Raw genomic sequence first — 22593 nt, 5'->3', positions numbered from 1 at the left:
CTAGAACAGACTTGAGATGAAAAAGGGTCAAAGGAAAAAGAAGATAGTGTATCAATTACTTATCAATTGTGATAATCTAGCAACACATTCATTGCTTTATTCAATTACAAGACTTTGTTACTTCTGTTACTTCTTTGTTACTTCTAAATTAGCATATAGATTATATAATAATTATAACACTTCTCACAGTATACATAATTCCCACGTAATTTATAAGAGCATTTAATTGCTCTTATATGCTTGAGATGTCAACAGATTTGATTTGTGTAATATATAAGACATTCTGACGGAAACAAAAACAAAATCTTTCTAACAAAAAAGAAAAGAAGGGCTGGACACAGTGGCTCATGCCTATAGTCCCAGCACTTTAGGAGGCCAAGTCGGGTAGGCTACATGAGCTACGTGGCTGCCTGGTGAGAAAGTGCCTGAGAATTTGAAGAACCAATGAACAAGCAGGTATGGGACTGACCTAGAAAAAGGGCACTAACATGGCCAGGCACAGTGGCTCGCGTCTGTAATCCCAGCACTTTGGGAGGCCGAGGTGGGTGGATCACCTGAGGCCAGGAGTTTGAGATCAGCTTGGCCAACATAGTGAAACCCAGTCTCTACTAAAAATACAAAAATTAGCCAGGCATGGTGGCGCAGGCCTGTAGTCCCAGCTACTGGGGAGGCCGAGGCATGAGAATTGCTTGAACATGGAAGGCGGCATTTGCAGCGGGCTGAGATCATGCCACCACACTCCAGCCTAGGCAACAGAGTGAGACTCTGTCTCCAGAAAATAAATAAATAAATAAATAAATAAATAAAAGATCAAGGGAACTATGTGTTTCAAATTAAGATTTGCAAAGTTCTTCTTGGATTATTTATGTTAGGAAAATCTGGATTTCAGAATAATGAATGTTAATATATAAAGTTATTTTCAGAAAACCAAAGCTTAAGTTACACCACAATATTACCATTGAATTGCGGATAGGCCGTGCCTCTCTTCCTGACCGTAATCCTCAACTCCAGTATTTTCTTGAGGAACAGGGTGATAACTTGGTTCATGGGCTCTCCTCCTCAGCATATCAAGTTGAGCATAATAGTAATCAAAATGTCCACACACAGCAGCAAGTTTGGGCCTTCCTATCATTTTTATCTGAAGAAAAGAAGAGGGGATGTTTTTAAAAACCATAATATAAATTTACAATACTTGGCAATATGATAGTGACCAGAGCTAAGACAAGGCTCTGAAGGTGTATTTTTGCTGTGTTTCTTCTACACTTGTTTTTCACAGTAAAATAATCTTAAGAGTCCCCAAGCCTAGAGTACAAAAAGACCTAAGTACTATAGTATACCGGTTTACAATTTTGCTAAGGTATGGATATGAATCATGCATACTTCATGGTGAGTATGTGAAAAGTACTTAGCTAGTGAGTATGCCCAGCCCACCCAAGATCCAAAACTAAACTCAGAATTATTGTTTTCTGTTTTTCATAAGTTTGTTTATACCTTACTATATAAGGAAAAAAAGTATTTGTAAAATTCATACATTTGGGGATTTGCAACATTTTAGTTTCTGATAAATTGACTAAATGCAAAATGGCATCATGACTTAAAGAAAAGAAGATGCTGAATCAGAGTCATTCTTCCAGTGAAAACATAAAAAAGGTCATATAACAGCTGTCATGGGAATATTGCCATCCCAGCTCTTACCACCCCTCCCAACCAGAACAGAATGAGAACAGGAGAACCAGAAATGACAGTTTATCTCACAATTGAATAGAGGCCACTGAGTTAGAAGACAAGAAACAGATCAAATTAAGATACAAAAGCCAGTCAAGACCTTCTTGCTAAAGAGCAAAGTGGGGTCAATTTAACCTTAAATGTGGCAACTCTGTCCAGTTTACAGTTAAAAATAAAAAGAGAAAAAAAGATGAAACTACTGGAACAACCTAGGAACAAATCATTGGGAATATGAATAACAAAAACAATTAAAACCAAATGTCCTCATGTAAAGAGGTAACATATTATATTCTTTGTTCTTTTTACTGCTACATGGTTCATATATGTTAGATTGGACCACATGAAATTGCATATATTTTACCATCATTAATCTAGAAAAATGGTACCTTCATATAGTTCTATTTAAATATTAAGGTAAATGTATAAAATTTAGTTCATTAATCTAAACACAAATTACATGTTTATTAAAAAAAATTTTTTTTTAAATTCTGAGACAGGATCTTGCTCTGTCACCCAGCCTGGAGGGCAGTGGTATGATCATAGCTCATTTCAAACTCCTGGGTTCAAGGGATCCCCTGCCTCATCCTCTCAAGTAACTGGGACTAGAGGCACATGCCACCACATCCAGCTATGTTGTTGTTGTTGTTGTTGTTGTTGTTGTTGTTGCAGAGGTGAGCTCTCAATGTGTTGACCAGGCTGGTCTCAAACTCCTGGGCTGAAGTGATCCTCCTGCCTCAGCCTCCAAAAGTGTTGGATTACAGGCATGAGCCACTGCACTGACCTATTCTAAAAATCTTTTAAAGTGAGAAGTAGTTTTCTTTGTTTTACAATTTCACATGCATACAACCTAGAAGAAAATACTATTAATTACTTGTTGAAAAGTGGTTAGAAATAGAGAAAAGTATTGAAAGACAATAAACAGTTTCTTTAAAATTTTCTCTAACATCCCAACAATAATAAGAATATCAGAGGTAGTTCCTGTGGAAATCAATTTTACCTTTTCAAAGAATTGGAAAAAATGTCAATGTGTTCAACAGTTGTCGTAATTTAATTCATCCTCAAATCTTTTAGATATAGTTTCTCTTCTACAGGTCTGATAAAGAGTCCTCTGAATCACAAGATACTTTTCTTATTTCTTTAATAAAATTAAGCCCTTAGGCTGGGCACAGTGGTTCATGCCTATAATGCCAGCACTTTGGGAGGCTGAGGCAGACAGATCACTTGAGCCCAGGAGTTTGTGAACAGCCCAGGAAACACAGAGAGACCCTGACTCTACAAAAAATAAAAACCAGCTGGGCATCATGATGCACACGTGTAGTACTAGCTATTCAGGAGCCTCAGTGGGAGGATCACTTGAGCCTGGGAGGCTGAGTGATATAGTTTGGATTTGTGTCCCTGCCTAATCTCATGTTGAACTGTAATCCCCAATGTTGAAGGAGAGGCCTGGTGAATGGATCATGGGGGCAGATTTCCCCCTTGCTCTTCTTGTGATAGTGAGTGAGTTCTCATGAGATCTGGTTGTTCAAAAGTGTGTAGCAGCTACCCCTTCATTCTTTTCCTCCTGAATGTAAGATGAGCCTGCTTCCCCATCTGCCATGATTGTAAATTTCCTGAGGCCTCCCCAGCCATGCTTCTGGTACAGCCTGCAGAACTGTGAGCCAATTAAACCTCTTGTCTTTATAAATTACCCAGTCTCCGGTAGTTCTTTATAGCAGTACGACAACGGACTACCATAGTACCTTGGCACTAGGAGTCAGGTATTGTATAAATATACCTGAAAATGTGGAAGTAACTTTGGAACTGGGTAATGGGCAGAGGTTAGATGGGTATGGAGGGCTCAGAAGAAGACATGAAGATGATGGAAAGCTTGAAATGTCCTAAAGACTTGTTAAAATTGTAGTGACCAAAATGCTGACAGTGATATGGTCAATGAAGTCCGGGCTAAGGAGGTCTCAGATGGAGATGAGGAAATTATTGGGAAATGGAGCAAAGGGTACTTTTCTTATGCGTTAGCAAAGAGGTTGGAGGCATTGTATCACTACCCTAGGGATCTGTGGAACTTTGAACTTGAGAGTGATTATTTAGGATATCTGGCAGAAGAAATTTCTAAGCAACAAAGTGTTTAAGACGTGGCCTGGCTGCTCTAGCAGCCTGTGGTCATATTTGTGAGCAAATAAATGATGTAAAACTGGAACTTACATTTAAAAGAGAAGCAGAATGTAAAACAAAAGTTTGCAGCTTGGAAACAAAAACCCATTTCCTGGGGAGTAATTCAAACCAGCTGCAGAAATTTTCAAAAATAAAGAGGAGTCAAATGTTGCTAGCCAAGATAATGGGGGAAATGACTTGAAGGCATTTCAGACACCTTTGAGGCAGCCTCTCTCATTATAGGCCTGGAGGCCTAGGAGGGAAGAGTGGCTTTGAGGACCACACCCAGGTTCCCCACTACTTGTGCAGCCTCAGGATGTGGTGTCTTGCATTATGGCTGCTCTAGCTCCAAACATGGTTAAAAGGGCCCAAGGTACAGCTCAGACCACTGCTTTAGAGGGCACAAGCCATAAGCCTTGGCTTCCACATGGTGTTAAGTATGCAGGTGCACAGAGTGCAAGAGTTGAGGCGTGGGAGCCTCCACCAAGATTTCAGAAGATGTATGGAAAAGCCTAGAGGTCCAGGCAGAAGCCTGTTGCAGGGGGACCTGCTACTAGGGCAGTGCAGAGGGGAAATGTGGCATTGGAGTCCCCACGCAGAGTCCCCACTGGGGCACTGCCTAGTGGAGCTGTGAGAAGAGGGCCACTATTTTCCAGACTCCAAATCGGTAGATTGAACGACAGCTTGCACCATGCACCTGGAAAAGCTACAGGCACTCAACAGCAGCCTGTGAGAGCAGCCAAACGGGTTGTAGCCGCAATGCCTCAGAAGCAGAGCTGCCCAAGGCCTTGGGAGCCCACTCCTTGCAGCAGTATGCCCTGAATGTGAGACATGGAATCAAAAGAGATTATTTTGGAGCTTCAAGATTTAATGACTGCCCTGCTAGGTTTTGAATTTGCATGGAGTCTATAACCCCTTGTTTTGGCTAATTTCTTCCTTTTGAAATGGGTGAATTAACCCAATGCCTGTACCCCCATCATATTTTGGAAGTAAGTAACTTGTTTTTTATTTTATAGACTCATAGGTGGAAGGGACTTGACTTGTCTCAGATGAAACTTTAAACTGTGGACTTCTGAGTTAATGCTGAAATGATAATAAGCCTTGGGGGCCTGTTAAGAAGGGATAATTGTATTTTGCAATATGAGAAGGACATGAGAATTGGGAGGAACCAGAGGTAGAATGATACGGTTTGGATTTGTGTCCCTGCCCTAATTTCATGTTGAATTATAATCTCCAAAGTTAGAGGAGGGGTGTGGTGGAAGGTGATTAGATCATGGGGGTAGATTTCCCACTTGCTGTTCTTCTGACAGTAAGTAACATCTCATGAGATCTGGTTGTTTACAAGTGTGTAGCACCTCCCCATTCACTCTCTTCCTTCTACTTTGGCCATTTAAGATGAGCCTGCTTCCACTTTCACCATGATTATAAGTTTCCTGAGGCCTCACCAGCGATGTGTCCCATATAGCCTGCAGAACTGTGAGCCAATTAAACCTCTTTTCTTTATAAACTACCCAGTCTCAAGTAGTTCTTCATATTAGCCTGTATGAGAACAGACTAATACCTCAAGGCTGGAATGGGCTAAGACACGCCACTTCACTCTAGCCTGGGTGACAGAGCAAGACCCTGTTTCAAATAAATAAATAAGCTAAGCCCTGTATCAAATGAAGGGCAATAACTTAAACAATGGATTTTTTTAAAAAGTTTATATACGAACACATTTTCTAAAATGTCTACGTATCAAGTAAACACTTAGTAAATATACTTCCAAATGGTTCTATAATTATACCATGAGCCTTCTTTAAAAATGCAATTCTTTAATTAAAATATAATAGCCATTTTATCATTTGCATACCAGAAGCATTTCACTAGTATGACCTAAAAGACTCAACACTCTGCTGAAATGAATTCAAATAATTAAGCACAAAGAATCACTAGGGAAATATCAATTATTATATCATAAAAACTTCTCAATCCTATATATGTTAGTATTAAGAAAATTAAGTGCAGATTGTTTTCTATTGCTATGTTACTCATGTGTCCTACATAGAAAAACCTTAGTTATTAGAAATTAGAAGAATTTCAGTTATAAAAATAAAATTAAGGCCGGGCGCGGTGGCTCAAGCCTGTAATCCCAGCACTTTGGGAGGCCGAGGCGGGTGGATCACGAGGTCAAGAGATCGAGACCATCCTGGTCAACATGGTGAAACCCCGTCTCTACTAAAAATACAAAAAATTAGCTGGGCATGGCGGCACGTGCCTGTAATCCCAGCTACTCAGGAGGCTGAGGCAGGAGAATTGCCTGAACCCAGGAGGCGGAGGTTGCGGTGAGCCGAGATCGCACCATTGCACTCCAGCCTGGGTAACAAGAGCGAAACTCAGTCTCAAAAAAAAAATAATAATAATAAAATAAAAAAATAATAATAATAAAATTAAACCTGAAGTATACTAGTAAGAACATACAGCTTTGTTTTATAAAATGTAAAAACTAGAAGTTGTCCAACAAAATACCATTATAATGCTCATTACAGAATAAGTACAAAATCGGTGGGCTCCAAATAATGAGCTTGTACCTCATGAACATGTGCAGGTAGGTCAGAATATACCATACCTTTAATGGGTTAAAAAAATTAGAATGAATAAGACCGACTGTTTGATAGCAAAATAGATGGCCTATAGTCAACAATAACTTAATTATACATTTTAAAATAACTTAAAAGAGTATAACTGGGTTGTTCATACCTCAAAGGATAAATGCTTGACGGGATAGATACCCCATGCTCCACGATGTGCTTATTTCACATTGCTTGCCTGTATCAAAACATCTCATGTGCCCCATAAATATATATACTTACTACATACCCACAATTTTAAGTTAAAAAATTAAAGAAAAAGAATATACCAGCCAGGCACCGTGGCTCACACCTGTAATCCCCCTTGGAAGCCAAAGCAGGTGGATCAAGAGATTGAAATCATCCTGGCCAACATGGTGAAACCCCATCTCTACTAAAAACACAAAAATTAGCTGGGCATAGTGGCATGTGCCTGTAGTCCCAGCTACTCAGGAGGCTGGGGCAGAAGAATCACTTGAACCCAGGAGGTGGAGGTTGCAGTGAGCTAAGATCGCACCACTGTACTCCAGCCTGGTGGTAACCCAGCGAAACTCTGTCTTAATTTAAAAATATATATATATATATATGTATATGTATATATATACATGTATATGTATATATATATATATGTATATGTATATGTTTATGTAAAATAGCTAAAAAATCACAAAGGAAGGTTTAGAATGACTTACAGATCTGGGCTTCTGTGCTCCAGCTGGTGGTCTCCATTCATTCCTTTTAATTGGCACAGATATCCTTGATCTTGGTGGGCACTCTCCCTGGAATCTCACTTTTTGTATTTTGCACTCTTAATTAACCAAAATAAAATGGCTTCAATTTTTTAAAAATTGTACACCTTTAATACTGATACGTGTAAGAGTATAAACATAAGCTACATTTCAGCAAGTTTACTTTTTAGCCAGAGATATTTTACACACAGAGAAGTACAGCTGAAAAATATGCATTTTCTTTAAAAGGAGAAAACCATTTTTTCAGAGTCCCTTTGCATACTTCAAGTAATATATGACATCACTTTTTTTTCCAGAAAAATAGAAATTAATATTAACATTTACAGAAACAATATGTATGAGGTAATAGTAAAAGTTATTAAATTTGGTCATCAGAGCTTGGGTTATCAGGCCACTCCATTCATGTCACATTTTTTGGAATCGATGAGCAGATCTTCTCTCTCTCTCTCTCTCTCTCTCTTTTTTTTTTTTTTTTTTTTTTTTTGTTGTTGTTGTTGTTTTTGTTGAGACAGTCTCACTCTGCCACCCAGGCTACAGTGCAGTGGCTGGGTCTGAGCTCACTGCAACCTTCACCTCCCAAGTTCATGCCATTCTCATGCCTCAGCCACCTGAGTACCTGGGATGACAGACATGTGCCACCACATGCAGCTAATTTTTGTATTTTCAGTAGACACGTGGTTTGGCCATGTTGGCCAGACTGGCATCAAACTCCTGGCCTCCAGTGATCTACCCTCCTTGGCCTCCCAAAGTGCTGAGATTAAGGTATGAGTAGATTTTCTAATGTTTGTCTTTATCTCCATCAAAATTTGTTCTTGGGCTGGGCAAGGTGGCTCATACCTGTAATTCCAGCAATTTGGGAGGCCAAGGTGGAAGGACTGTTTGAACTCAAGAGTTCGAGGCCAGCCTGGGCAACCCAGTGAGACCCAATCTCAATAAAAAAAAATTGTTCTTATTCTCCTATCTTACCTATACTAGAAACATGGACAATACACTGTCCCATATTCTCTACTTATCTATTTTCTGAACATTCTCAATCTAGACTGATATACAACGTCAGTCAAATTAAATGGCAAAGAAGCTCATTCGTTTTCTCTTTAACTTTCCTTGATTTTAGCATCTCTATCACAATGGATAACATTTCCCTATCACAGATTTCTTTGAGAGGTTTTTTGCTCCTCCTGATATTGTAAGTCTAGACGTTCAGTTGTGGCTAAATTCTGGGGCTTTAACTTTCACAGCTTCAAGTGAATTAGTAATTTTCTCTTCCTTAATGCACCCCTCCCATGACACAGAGCACTTCATCACTTTCATTTAGTAACAGTTCCCGTTGTTACCGATTAGACCCCAAGATCCTAACTTCAGCTCCAGTGGTCCTTTGCAACAGAATTCTTAATTGCTGGTCTACCCTATTTTAGAAAAATAAGTTTCATCTCATTATCTGTGTCTATCTATAACCTTCTCCCACTCTATCCCTTTCCTATACAAAAGTTAAGTTTGGGTTCAACCTATTCAAGCATCTCTCTCAGCATGCCCTCTGCTTCATGAAGGTTTCCTGACTAATGAGAAGGAAGATGCTAATGTATGAGCTAGATATACAACTTTCAGGCACACTCACTAGTTGCCATTTGACAAGATGATTTTTCTCCTGCTTATACTGCTAGTATTTTTCAAATGTCCACTTTCCATATGTTTGGTGACATTTCCTTGCATTACTCTGTGTATGACACATGTGTAATAGATGCTTTTGATTGCACAGCTAGGTCACACTTACTCTGGACCACCTTCCCAGGATGTTGAGAAGCTGGCGCTCCTGCTCTGCATATAAGCATGTGATTGAATTCTTCCTGAATGACCTAAAACCAAACACACGTGTCAAGGACCTACAAACCAAAATCTCTGCCAAAATTCAAACAGCCACCTCAAAACTCACCTCGGGAGTTAAATATCTGGGAATAAGATTCTCTAAAAAGGGCCTTTTCAAAATGGAATTTATGGATGGTCGGTCTTGAGGAGATATTTTAAAGAGCTGGGATATCAAGGAATGTAGGCCACGAGAAAACCTTGGAGATATTGGGGCAAAATGTGCTTGACAAATCTTCAGAACCAGCTGCTGTAAGTTGCTACCTTCAAACTGAAAGGACAAGGAGCAATGATACTAAATCAGAGAAAAGTTACTAAAGTAACAAATCTTAAAAGTGTTAAAGTAACAAACATACCACGAAGCAAAACAATGGTTTTAAATTGCAGAAGCACTAAGCTCTGTGGGCAATCCCAGTACTTTGGGAGGCTGAAGCAGAAGGATCACTTGAGCCTAGGAGTTCAAGATCAGCCTGGGAAACACAGTTAGATCTCATCTCTCCAAGTCATGATTTTTAAAATTTTGCTGGGTATGGTGGTATGAGCCTGTGGTCCCAGCTACTTGGGAGGCTGAGGCAGGAGGATTATCTGAGCCCAGGAGGTCAAAGCTTCAGGGAGCCATGATCACATCATTGCACTCCAGCCTGGGTGACAGAGTGAGACTCTGTGTCAATAAAAAAGAAGCACTGGGCCCGGCGTGGTGGCTCACGCCTGTAATCCCAACACTTTGGGAAGCTGAGGTGGGTGGATCACGAGGTCAAGAGATCGAGACCATCCTGGTCAACATGGTGAAAGCCCGTCTCTACTAATAAAAATACAAAAAATTAGCTGGACGTGGTGGCGCGTGCCTGTAATCCCAGCTACTCAGGAGGCTGAGGCAGGAGAATTGCCTGAACCCAGGAGGCGGAGGTTGCAGTGAGCCGAGATTGCGCCATTGCACTTCAGCCTGGGTAACAAGAGCAAAACTCTGTCTCAAAAAAAAAAAAAAAAAAAAAAAAAAAAAAAGAAGCACTATGGTCCACCCTAAATTGTTTTCATCAACTAATCTTCCATGAGCAGATACTGCAGTTACTCAACAAGATGCCATGTTACTTAAAACAAGTTCTTTTTTTATGTTTGTTTAATTTTATCTTATTATCAAAATAATGTTTATTCATAACAAAAAACTGGAAGGTATAGGAAGTTCTAAAGTCATGGGAAAAATATGTGTAATTTTACCACTCAGAGATATAGCTCCTTCTTATCTTTTTTAAAAATCATTTTTATTTTACAAAGTTGAGGTCATAGTGATATGAAATTTTATCTCTTGCTATTTAAAATTAGCATAAACATTCTTCATTTCCTCTAAAATGCTTCATAAACCAGAGAATCTTCTATTGTATATACCCAATAGTTATTTATACATAATAATATTCAACACCACAGTGTAGCAATAAAGGTACACGTTGGCCAGGCACAGTGGCTCATGCCTATAATCCCAGCATTTGGGAGGCAGAGGCAGGCAGATCACCTGAAGTCAGGAGTTTAAGACCAGCCTGGCCAACATGGTGAAATCCCGTATCTACTAAAAATACAAAAAAATTAGCCGAGCGTGGTGGTGGGCACCTGTAATCCCAGCTACTCAGGAGACCGAGGTAGGAGAATTGCTTGAACCCAGGAGTCAGAGGTTGCAGTGAGCTGAGATCAGGCCACTGCACTCCAGTCTGGGCAACAGAGTGGGACTCTGTCTCAAAAAAAAAAAAAAAAAAATAGGTACACGTTTTGGTCAGACACTGGCTGTGCAACCCTTGACAATAATTAATAATAACAATAATAATGACAGCTGTGGAGAAAAGAGTTGATGTAGCAGGCTATCCTCAGAAAGGCCTGCTTACAATGTTGGCGTGGGAACTAAGACTTCAGGAGAATTCCCACCATTACCTGAATGTTAAGAGGGGTTCTCTCTCCCTCAGCTATTTATGCACACAATATAGCTTATGCTGAATGCCTGCTTTCTTTCCAGGTGTCTGGAAGTTTGATGGTAGAGGGTGCCTATGTGACCAGTCCCCAGTAAAAACCCTGGGCACTGGGTATATCTGATGAGCTTTCTTATAGATCACATTTCACAGGTGTCGTGGGTAACAATGCTGGAGGATTTGGCACATCCCATGTGACCTCTGGGAAAAGACTCTTTTCCTATAAACTTTGTCCATGTACATTTTCCTTTTGCCAAACATATGTACTCACACATAATTTATTTATTTAATTTTTTTTGAGACAGAGAAGACTCTGTCATCCAGGCTGGAGTGCAGTGGTGTGATCTCAGTTCACTATAGTCTCCACCTCCTGGGTTCAAGCAATTCTCGTGCCTCAGCCTCCATGTACGCCAGCATGCCCAGCTAATTTTTGCATTTTTAGTAGAGATGGGGTCTCACCATCATGTTGGCCAGGCCGGTCTCCAACTTCTGACCTCAAGTGATCTGCCTGCCTTGGCCTCCCAAAGTGGTGGGATTACAGGCATGAGCCACCATGTCAAGCCCACATAGTTTATTTTTAATGAAAATATGCTACATATACTATTCTCCAACTCAGGCTTTTTACAATATTGCTTGGACATCTTTCTATGTCAGGATATATAGATCTACCATTATTTTAAGTAGCTCATCCATATAATTTTTAACAATCTAATAAAACCAAACATTAACCTTTTTCTCCCAGAAGTTAATTTCTTTTCTACAATTCTAGTAATTCAAGATTAGTCTGGTGATGAGCATACTTACAGGATGTTTCAGTGTGCAGAGCTCATATAAGACACAGCCAAGAGACCAAATATCCCTAGAGAAGATCAGAGTTTACAAGCCACGAAAATATCCGTAACTCTTAATAAAAGCTTTTACCCTTACAGTGCCTTAAATTTGTGTTGCTTTACAATTTTATATAAGTTGACCCGTTTTTACAAATGCTTTCAGATATATCATCAATCCTTATTAGAAGATAATAGGTAAAATAAATAAAAATAAAATTTATAGTTTGTTGAATTTCTAGTGGAAGAAAGGCACACAAACTTTGCTACAACCTGGTGGCTTTAGTTCAGCTTCCTGCCCAGAGAAAATGTATATGATGAAATTTTGAGCAATTTGGAGGAGGCAGGCAGAATTCAAACATGGATTTGTTTTGACTCAAAGGTAATATTGAATTGATTTTGAAATATATGTCCTACTCAAGGCTTTTGACAGAACCAAAGTTATGTAATGAACACAGTATCTGATTCTCAATAAACATTTTTAAAAATGTACTTAAAATATATATCGTGAGAGCTTTGCTCCTTACAGATTTAGTATTTCATAAATATTTATTATATGTGATTGGTTTAGCTGAGGAGTTATTTTGTAGAACAAAAAGCACAATTAAATCTAAAAGATCAAAAAATGTATAATGAGAAATGTAAATATCAGGAGGCAAAGCAAGAAGGAATCATTAAAGTGAGGAGTGAGGTAAATGCCTCCTCCAGCAGCAATGCTTCATGCATGTAAATGAGAGAGAGAGAGAGACTGACTGACTCTTATACTAAGGGTTTGAGTACAATAGACCATAAATACAAGAGATGGTAAGATTGGTGGGAAACAATTTTGTGGGGTTTTTTTATTTTTATTTTTTCTGGTCTCAAACTCTTGAGCTCAACCAGTACTCCCTCCTTGGCCTCCCAAAGTGGAGGGAGGCATAAGCCACCTGCACCTGACCCAGGAAACAGACGTCTCCTTTCTAGAGCTTCTAGAAACTCACTGACCACTTCACACCACACAGAATTTGTCTTTTCTAGGGCTTCCACAGACCCAAACTTCTGTCCCCAGAGCACCCTCTGCAGCCAGGCTGGAGAATTCATATGCCTCCCAGGGCTCAGGCCAGTACTGCAGCCACCTGGCAGTTGGGAGGGGCCCGTTGCAGCATGGTGAAGACTGCGGTGAACCAGGAAATGTTTGCTGCTCTAACGGAGCCAGCAGCCACCCACCTGATTATTGCTAAGATCTTCCCATTTTCAGATGCACCAACTCTGCATATTTTAAAGCCTTTCAATATTTATTATTTTTTTTAATGTAGTGACAAGGTCTCACAATGTTGCCCAGGCGGGCCTTGAACCCCTAGACTCAAGCAATCATTCCCCTCAGCCTCCCCAAGTGCTAGGATTACAGGTGTGAGTCACCACATCCAGCACTATTTACATGTTGATTCACATTCTTGAAAAGCAGTACAAGGAAACAAAGCAATGCACCGCAGCACCACGCCCTGCTCTAAACAGCCCACTTTCTGTCCAGCACACTCTACCCGCATTCCTGCATGACTAACTTGAGGCCAAACTCCTAGGTGCCAGGGGATAGCTCAAAACCAAAACAAAACAAAACAAAAATCCCTGTTATTTTATGATGCAGAGAAATTCTTACTATTCTTTTTGTAATTCTCCACCATCCGAGCTTTGCCTTTCATTTACCTCTTTCAAAGTCCAATAGCCAAACATCTCTTGGGCAGTTTCCTAAACAAAAGGACAATTAACCCAAACAGAACACAGTCTTCCTTACTGCCAACTTGTTCAATGGCAGCTGGCTTTGAAAAGTTAAAATCTTTCCCTTCTCCTTATAGGAAGCAAAAGTTCCTCTTCACCTTTTTTTGCTGTATACATTAACATTACTGCTGAGGGCTGGGTGTGGTGGCTCATGTCTGCAATCCCAGCACTTTGAGAGGCAGGCAGATCACCTGAGGTCAGGAATTTGAGACCAGCCTGGGCAATATGGTGAAACCCTGTCTCTACTAAAAATACAAAAAATTATCCAGGCATGGTCCTGGTACTTGGGATGCTGAGGCACAAGAATTGCTTGAAGCTGGGAGGCAGAAGTCGCAGTGAGCCAAGATGACACCACTGCACTCCAGCCTGGGTGACAGAACCAGGCTCCATCACCAAAACAAATAATTATTATTATTACTACTGAGAACCAGACTCTGATCTCACATACATAAAAACTAGCTGGGTTTTAAAGCTGGAAGACACCTTAAAGATTACCTAGTCAATATTCTCATTGTTATGAGTTAGAGAACTGAGGACCACAGAGGTCAACTGACTTGGTCAAGTCAGCAACTGAGCCAAGACTAGGATTCCAGCTCCTAACCCAGTGATCAGTCACCAGACCACACTGTGTTCTGCTTCATCTTCTTCAATCTTGTCTTGCAACAGACAAAACAGTGCTTCAAAGGTATAAACATACAACCAAAAAATGGACATCACAGTGACGGCAATTTTTGATGTTATTTTTTTATACCACTTGTATCTTTAAAGGAAGACAAATGGCTTTCTTCTAAAGAACTTCGAAAGCTTCAGGTAACACTGCTCAGAGATAGTCTCTGGGATCCCCATTTTGTGGCAGGCCAGGTCTTACTAACGCAGGCCTCCATCACAACTGTTTCAGTACTGACTGAGTGGTAAGTTAAACACTGAAAGCTAAAAAAGCCAGTGCCCTTATATATTCCTCAGGGAATGTAACAAAAGCCCATCAAGAGTTTTGCCTAGGTCTTTCCTGGGCCTTAAAGCATGACAAAATAATGAAGGAATTCTTTTTTTTTTTTTTTTTTGAGACAGAGTTTCGCTCTTGTTACCCAGGCTGGAGTGCAATGGCGCGATCTCGGCTCACCGCAACCTCCGCCTCCTGGGTTCAGGCAATTCTCCTGCCTCAGCCTCCTGAGTAGCTGGGATTACAGGCACGTGCCACCATGCCCAGCTAATTTTTTGTATTTTTAGTAGAGACGGGGTTTCACCATGTTCACCAGGGTGGTCTCGATCTCTCGACCTCGTGATCCACCCGCCTTGGCCTCCCAAAGTGCTGGGATTACAGGCTTGAGCCACCGCGCCTGGCCTGAAGGAATTCTTAACAGGACCCATTTAGTATTAAACAAGTTTTATCAGGGGTCTGAAGAAACTCCCCAGGCCTCCACAAACAAGTTTATTGGAGGTCTGAAGGAACTCCCCAAACCTCCATGATTTAGCATAAAACAAGATTAAGGGTAATCACCCCAGCACCTTAGACTCATTTTAGATTAAGTAAACGTATTGAGGCTCCAGAAGAAGGTCTTCAGGACTCAAACCTTAGTTATAGATTAAAAGAAGTGAATCACTTATGTCCTTAAATGAATGCACTCTTCTATGTAGAAATATAGTTTAAAAGGTGTATAAGCTCCGAAAAGCTTTGCAATTTTGAGTTGGTCTGGTGATAATTTCCAAACCTCCCTATAACTGGTTACAGAAATAAAAACTCACTTCCTCCCTACTTCATCTGCATCTCATTATTGGGCCACAAGAAATAGCAGCCCAACCCTCAGTTTGGTCCAGGAACAATTTCACACATGAAGAAAATGAAATTATAAAAGTACCATAAGAAAGAGAGAAGAGAGCCGGGCGCGGTGGCTCAAGCCTGTAATCCCAGCACTTTGGGAGGCCGAGGCGGGTGGATCACGAGGTCGAGAGATCGAGACCATCCTGGTCAACATGGTGAAACCTCGTCTCTACTAAAAATACAAAAAACTAGCTGGGCGTGGTGGCGCGTGCCTGTAATCCCAGCTACTCAGGAGGCTGAGGCAGGAGAATTGCCTGAACCCAGGAGGCGGAGGTTGCGGTGAGCCAAGATCGCGCCATTGCACTCCAGCCTGGGTAACAAGAGCAAAACTCCGTCTCAAAAAAAAAAAAAGAAAAAAAAAAAGAAAGAAGAGATTTGAATTTTAGTGTTTGGAATCTTCGTTCAGTATCATCCATCAGATTTTACTGACACTTTTAAACTGAGAGTCAGCAACTTACGTTTTATTGTTGTAGGGCTCATTCTGACAGATTTCTGGGGACAGGTAGTAAGGTGTTCCAACACAAGTTCGAGCAAATTCCATGGAACTAGTAAATTATGTTAAACAATAAATTAGCACGGTTTTTTAGTGGAGATAAAGTCTTATGAAAAGTCTTAAGACATGGACATGCAAGAAGAATGTGAAAATGGATAACACAAGATTTGAAGCATACAAGTGTTAGAAGGAAGAAAAACACTATATATTGATAAAGTAACAAAATCAGTTGATTTTTAAAATTACAATTCACCTCCCAAAAAATTACACATTAAAACATATTTTTATGGCTTAAAGACTCCACAAAGAGATGAAATTGTCATGTTATAAAAATCTCTCAGATGTAAGATATTAACTAATTGCAACCACATGATTTAAAATTTAGAAAATACAAAAATGAATAATTAGAAAAAATTACCCAGAATCTTAGCACCCAAAACAACTACTGCTAAAATTCTTTTTATTTTTTGAGATGGAGTTTTGCTCTTGTTACCCAGGCTGGAGTGCAATGACGTGTTCTCAGCTCACCGCAACCTCGGCCTCCCGGGTTCAGGCAATTCTCCTGCCTCAGCCTCCTGAGTAGCTGGGATTACAGGCATGCACCACCATGCCCAGCTAATTTTTTGTATTTTTAGTAGAGATGGGGTTTCACCATGTTGACCAGGATGGTCTCGATCTCTTGACCTCATGATCCACCCGCCTCAGCCTCCCAAAGTGCTGGGATTACAGGCGTGAGCCACCACGCCCGGCCCCTATTGTTAAAATTCTGATATAATTCCTTCCTGTCTTTTTTCCACCAATATTTTTCATATAACTGTGATCACAATGTATTTAAAATTCAGAATTCCATTTTCTTTATTTAGTATAACAAAGTTATCAAGAAGTCTTCAAAAACGTAATTTTTTTTTTTTTTTTTGAGACGGAGTTTCACTCTTGTTACTCAGGCTGGAGTGCAATGGCGTGATCTCGGCTCACCGCAACCTCCGCCTCCTGGATTCAGGCAATTCTCCTGCCTCAGCCTCCTGAGTAGCTGGGATTACAGGCATGTGCCACCGTGCCCAGCTGATTTTTTTGTATTTTGAGTAGAGATGGGGTTTCACCATGTTGACCAGGATGGTCTCGATCTCTTGACCTCGTGATCCACCCGCCTCAGCCTCCCAAAGTGGTGGGATTACAGGCTTGAGCCACCGTGCCCAGCCAAACATAAATGTTTTTTATGATATAGTCAGGTACATGGCCATGCCAAGTTTTATTAAATTTAACCATTTTCCAATTATTTAGGTATTTACGTTATTCCAAATTTCAAACTATTCCCTTGGAACACATTTCCAGAAATAGAAATAGAATAGAAATATTAAAAAATCTCTTAATATATATTGCCACCAAATTGTCTTCCCAACAGGTGCACTAATTTATTCACTAGAAAGTGTGTAAGTCAAAAATAAAATTCTAAGCTCCCCAAACAACTCATGGACCCTCCCTTTGGCCAAGGACATTCCAAAGTTAACCTGAGAAATTAGTTCAGGCCATGATGGGAAGCAGGGTTGGACATGCCTCATTATTTTCTCCTTCCTTTTGGAATTCAGGCACAGTTGACCAGCATTAACATTAAACAGACCTTAAGACTGACAAAGCAGACGCTTTGTAGCAATAAGACATCAAAGTCCAGCCTGACTCTAGCATAACATCACATGACAGATAGAAGGCCTGAAAGAAATCAAAATACTTTACTCCACATCATGTTTCTTTGCCCGTATCTTGAAATAGTCCTGCAAAGCATTCTCTTATGGGGAAAATCTACATTCTGAAGAAAATCCCCTTTTTCCAAGTCTTTTTCCTGATCCAGGAGAAAATTAACTAAGAGTCTGGCACCTTTTTAAGACTGTTAAGAAACATTTACAAGCCGGGCGCGGTGGCTCAAGCCTGTAATCCCAGCACTTTGGGAGGCTGAGGCGGGTGGATCACGAGGTCAAGAGATCGAGACCATCCTGGTCAACATGGTGAAACCCCGTCTCTACTAAAAATACAAAAAATTAGCTGGGCATGGTGGTGTGTGCCTGTAATCCCAGCTACTCAGGAGGCTGAGGCAGGAGAATTGCCTGAACCCAGGGGGCAGAGGTTGCAGTGAGCCAAGATCGCGCCATTGCACTCCAGCCTGGGTAACAAGAGCGAAACTCTGTCTCAAAAAAAAAAAAAAAAAAAAAGAAACATTTACAATCTATTCTCTCTGAGGCCTGCTACTTGGAGATTTCATCTGCATAACAAAAACCTTGGTTTCCACAACCCTTATCTTAACCCACTCATTCCCTTCCATTGATTCCAGGCCTCTAGATAAGCTCTTTCAACCAACTGTAAATCAGAATAGTTTTTAATCCATCTATGACCTGGAAGCTCCCTCCCATTCCTCACAGCTTTGAGTTGTTCTGCCTTTCCAGACCAAACCCATGTACACCTTATTGATGTCTTATGTCTCTCTAAAATGTACAAAACCAAGCTGTAGCCCAGCCACCTCGGGCACATGTTCTCAGGATCTCCTGAGGGCTATGTCACAGGCATGGGCCTTTGGTCACTCGTATTTGGCTCTGAATAAATTTCTTCAAATATTTTACAGAGTTTGACTTTTTTCATTAAGAAGTGTAAACCTGCCTGTTTCACTAAATTCTCACTGGCTTTATGCGTATTAGTCACATCCGATAGTTGATAAAACTGGAATCACACTACAGAATATTAGCAACATCATTCTATTATGCCAAAATTTATCTTGAGAATTTTAATCTCAAAGTACCATCTGACTGATTTAATGCACTGACATAAAGCTACCTAAAATTATTTGGACAACCAAGATTTTAATATATTCTTAATCCATGATACCTAAAAATACATACTTGGGCTATTTTGAATAGAAAAAAAAAAATGACTTTCAAAGTACTTACTTATTCAGGACTCTTGCTATACCGAAGTCCCCAAGCTTTGCAATCATTCCATTCTTGCTAAGAAAAATGTTCTATAAATGGAGAAAATGTCATGTTGTTTGAGGCACTTCAAGAAAAGATCAGAGTTCTCTCTTAGTCTTCTGTCTGAGCTGTTACCTGAGTTTTTATGTCCCTGTGTAATATCTTCCTGTCATGAATATGTTTTAGTCCTAGAGAAATCTGTACAAACCAACTGAGGATCTATAGAGAGAACAAAAAACAAAGCCATTGAATAGCCTGGTAGTCACTGAAACGTCTTCATGGTAACATGCAAAAAGAAAGAAAGAAGTTATACACATACACATATACACACACACATAGTGTATGTCTATTTATAGAAATGAAGTTAATAGATACACTTTATAACGTTATTATTTTCATTTTACAACTAGAAAAATGGAGGCACAGAAAAGTAATCCAAATATCACTGGTATCAAGGGAAATTCCACATGCAAAAAACGATAAGTAGAAGCAAGGGAAAGAGGCATGCCATTCATGATTTTCTTCTTTTCTTACTTATCCCTGGGATGCTAATTGCATCAGGAATATACGCAGCAGCCCTGTTTCCTGATAACCTGGGCACCACCGATTCTTCCTTTACAGTGGAAGGAGGTAGGGAGAGAAAGAGGAAGAAACGCGAGATCTGTGAGGTTATTAGGAATTGTAATGAAATGTCTATATATCTAATATAAAAACAATAAATACTTTACTTTTAAAGTTTAATTTTATTCGCCGGGCGCGGTGGCTCACGCCTGTAATCCCAGCACTTTGGGAGGCCGAGGAGGGTGGATCACGATGTCAAGAGATCGAGACCATCCTGGTCAACATGGTGAAACCCCGTCTCTACTAAAAATACAAAAAATTAGCTGGGCATGGTGGCGTGTGCCTGTAATCCCAGCTACTCAGGAGGCTGAGGCAGGAAAATTGCCGGAACCCAGGAAGTGGAGGTTGCAGTGAGCCGAGATCGCGCCATTGCACTCCAGCCTGGGTAACAAGAGCAAAACTCCGTCTCAAAAAAAAAAAAAAAAAAAGTTTAATTTTATTTCTAAGTCATGATTTTATTTTATCTTTGTTGGCCATGAGCCTCTTTATGAAAATATGTCCTATGACCATAGAGATTTATTTAAACGATTCTAAAATTTCACTGGTTCTTTGTCTGCCAAATTATACAGAAAGAGGAAAATAATAGGAATAAAACTACATTCCAAACATTAATCTCCAGTTGTAATTTTAGTTCATTCCTAACAAAAAGAAAGGTAACTAAAAATTTTGTCATGAGAAGCATTTTTATAAAATGTGGCAAAATAGTACCTAGATAAGAAAGGAGAGCTTCTATGAATATGGAATTTAATATCTAACACAAATGAGCATATAAAGAATGCTTGACTAATGTTACAGAGATTAGAGATATTGATTCTTTAATCCTTTGTATATTCAAAATACTCAACTTTAAGTGGAAATTATATGAGCATGACGCTCTTACATGCTAAACCAGAACAAAGAAACAAATGGCCAAAGGATAGATGGCAGGCCTTTCTGTGTGCTGCTTGAGGCAATGGCCTTACCATCAATCACACAGGCACTAATTCAGATTCCTCTCCACACATACAAACCTGTCTCCTTTATGAGTACCTCTCCCAAGAAAGTTCCAAGGAGGCTTGGAGAACAGAAGAGAAATATGTTTATGCAAAGAGAAAGTGGGAATTGAGGCCATTATTCTTCATTTTTTGTCTCCCCCTCTTAATAACCAGTGAAACCAAACAGGCATGGCTAAGATAAGTTTCTATCCTCTCTAGCAAAGTGGGATATCTATTTTAAAACAGAGCACCAAATTGTTAAAGAGAAAACAGTGAAGCTATAAATATGTCATATGTTAAATGGCTAAGGAACACTCACATTCAGATTTTTTTTTTTTTTTTTTTTTTTTTGAGACGGAGTTTCGCCCTTGTTACCCAGGCTGGAGTGCAATGGCGCGATCTCGGCTCACCGCAACCTCCGCCTCCTGGGCTCAGGCAATTCTCCTGCCTCAGCCTCCTGAGTAGCTGGGATTACAGGCACGTGCCACCATGCCCAGCTAATTTTTTGCACTTTTAGTAGAGACGGGGTTTCACCATGTTGACCAGGATGGTCTCGATCTCTCGACCTCGTGATCCACCCGCCTCGGCCTCCCAATGTGCTGGGATTACAGGCTAGAGCCACCGCGCCCGGCTCAGATTTTTTTTTTTAACCATGAAGTTTTAACTCAGAGGCATCATACACGAGATTGTCCAAACAGACTATCTTTTCTCAAGAAAATCTCTCTCTAAAAAACAATTCAGTTTAGGTTCAACTGGAAACTTGTTCTGGACTGAATCTACCAAGAACATTGATCCACTATTTTATGGTTTGAATTTCTCTACCAAAACACATGCTTTATAACAACATAGTCTACTTATGACATTACACGTTTAATTCTCCCCCCGCCACACATATATAAAATTAAAAAGCAAATTCAAAGTTTTTACCTGATCTTCACTAAATAACACACCCCGTTGTCTACTGATCCTTTTCATGAGATCCCCTCCATCACAATATTCCATCACAATAAACAGCCTGCCATTCTCTGTAAGAAAAGAAATCATTTGGTGCTGGAAGGACTTCAGATATTTATCATCATGTCATGTTCTGGCTGTGGAATCAAAATGGACTGGGTTCTAATCCCACTATGCCATTTCTATTTCTTAGCTCTGTGACTCTGGGCAAGTCACTTTAATTTCTCTTTGCCTCATTACCTCACCTGTAAAATGGAAATAACAGTATAGAAATTTCTTCTTTGGATTGCTGGAAAGATTAAATCAGTTAATCCATGTCAGATGCTTAAAGCAATGCCTGCACATAATAAGAGTTTAAGAAATGTTGGCTATTTTTATTAATACAGTCATTTGAGAGATTAGAAATCTGCTGCAAAAATAGCAGCTGTGACTCTTTCATAACACCCTAGGAAGAATTAACAGCCCCTTCTTGAATTTGGGCATAATGCCATATTTATACGGCACTTATTCAACTACATTGTTGAATACAATAGAAACTCATAACTGACCTCTGCCTAAACCACTCACTAGATTACAGGACATTCTCCATTGCTATTGCCCCAACCAGGTTATCACTAGGCTACAAGGCTCTCTAGTATGTCCAAGTACCTCTGCTCCTACCAATTAAACTGAATCCTACCAAGACCATTGTGTTTTTTTTCCCAGTATGTTTATACCATTTATTCTTGTCGTTGTAACATAAACTGATAAAATATGAATAGAAAATGGGCCGGGCGCGGTGGCTCAAGCCTGTAATCCCAGCACTTTGGGATGCCGAGGCGGGTGGATCACGAGGTCGAGAGATCGAGACCATCCCGGTCAACATAGTGAAACCCCGTCTCTACTAAAAATACAAAAAATTAGCTGGGCATGGTGGCACGTGCCTGTAATCCCAGATACTCAGGAGGCTGAGGCGGGAGAATTGCCCGAACCCAGGAGGCGGAGGTTGCGGTGAGCCGAGATCGCGCCATTGCACTCCAGCCTGGGTAACAAGAGCGAAACTCCGTCTCAAAAAAAAAATATATATATATGAATAGAAAATGAAAGATATGATTATTTCTCCAAAAGCTATGCTGAATATTTTGAAGGACTCAGTAATACAAAGTGAGTAGTT

The 22593-nt window shown here is 40.1% G+C and overlaps 1 protein-coding gene across 5 annotated transcripts in view; it reads right to left on the bottom strand.

Moving 5' to 3' along the window:
• Window positions 1-22593, bottom strand: part of NEK5 (NIMA related kinase 5) — an 88262-nt gene that overhangs the window by 48336 nt on the left and 17333 nt on the right. For 3 of the 5 annotated variants that reach the window (XM_039473319.2, XM_039473320.2, XM_039473321.2), the window contains 9 exons: window positions 21414-21511; window positions 19027-19110; window positions 18871-18941; window positions 15903-15989; window positions 11848-11902; window positions 9162-9362; window positions 9003-9084; window positions 7175-7290; window positions 957-1138 (listed from right to left, as the gene is read on the bottom strand). In XM_039473319.2, coding sequence (XP_039329253.1) covers window positions 957-1138; window positions 7175-7290; window positions 9003-9084; window positions 9162-9362; window positions 11848-11902; window positions 15903-15989; window positions 18871-18941; window positions 19027-19110; window positions 21414-21511 — 976 coding nt within the window. Of the gene's footprint in view, window positions 1-956; window positions 1139-7174; window positions 7291-9002; window positions 9085-9161; window positions 9363-11847; window positions 11903-15902; window positions 15990-18870; window positions 18942-19026; window positions 19111-19425; window positions 19799-21413; window positions 21512-22593 lie in introns of those variants that run through there. The other 2 variants (XM_074387657.1, XM_010337909.3) reach the window with 2 other exon arrangements.

Source organism: Saimiri boliviensis, chromosome 16 (genome assembly GCF_048565385.1).
Source record: "Saimiri boliviensis isolate mSaiBol1 chromosome 16, mSaiBol1.pri, whole genome shotgun sequence".
Taxonomy (NCBI): domain Eukaryota; kingdom Metazoa; phylum Chordata; class Mammalia; order Primates; family Cebidae; genus Saimiri; species Saimiri boliviensis.
Note: the sequence above shows the minus strand (reverse complement) of the source record. Positions and strands in the feature narration are given on the sequence as shown.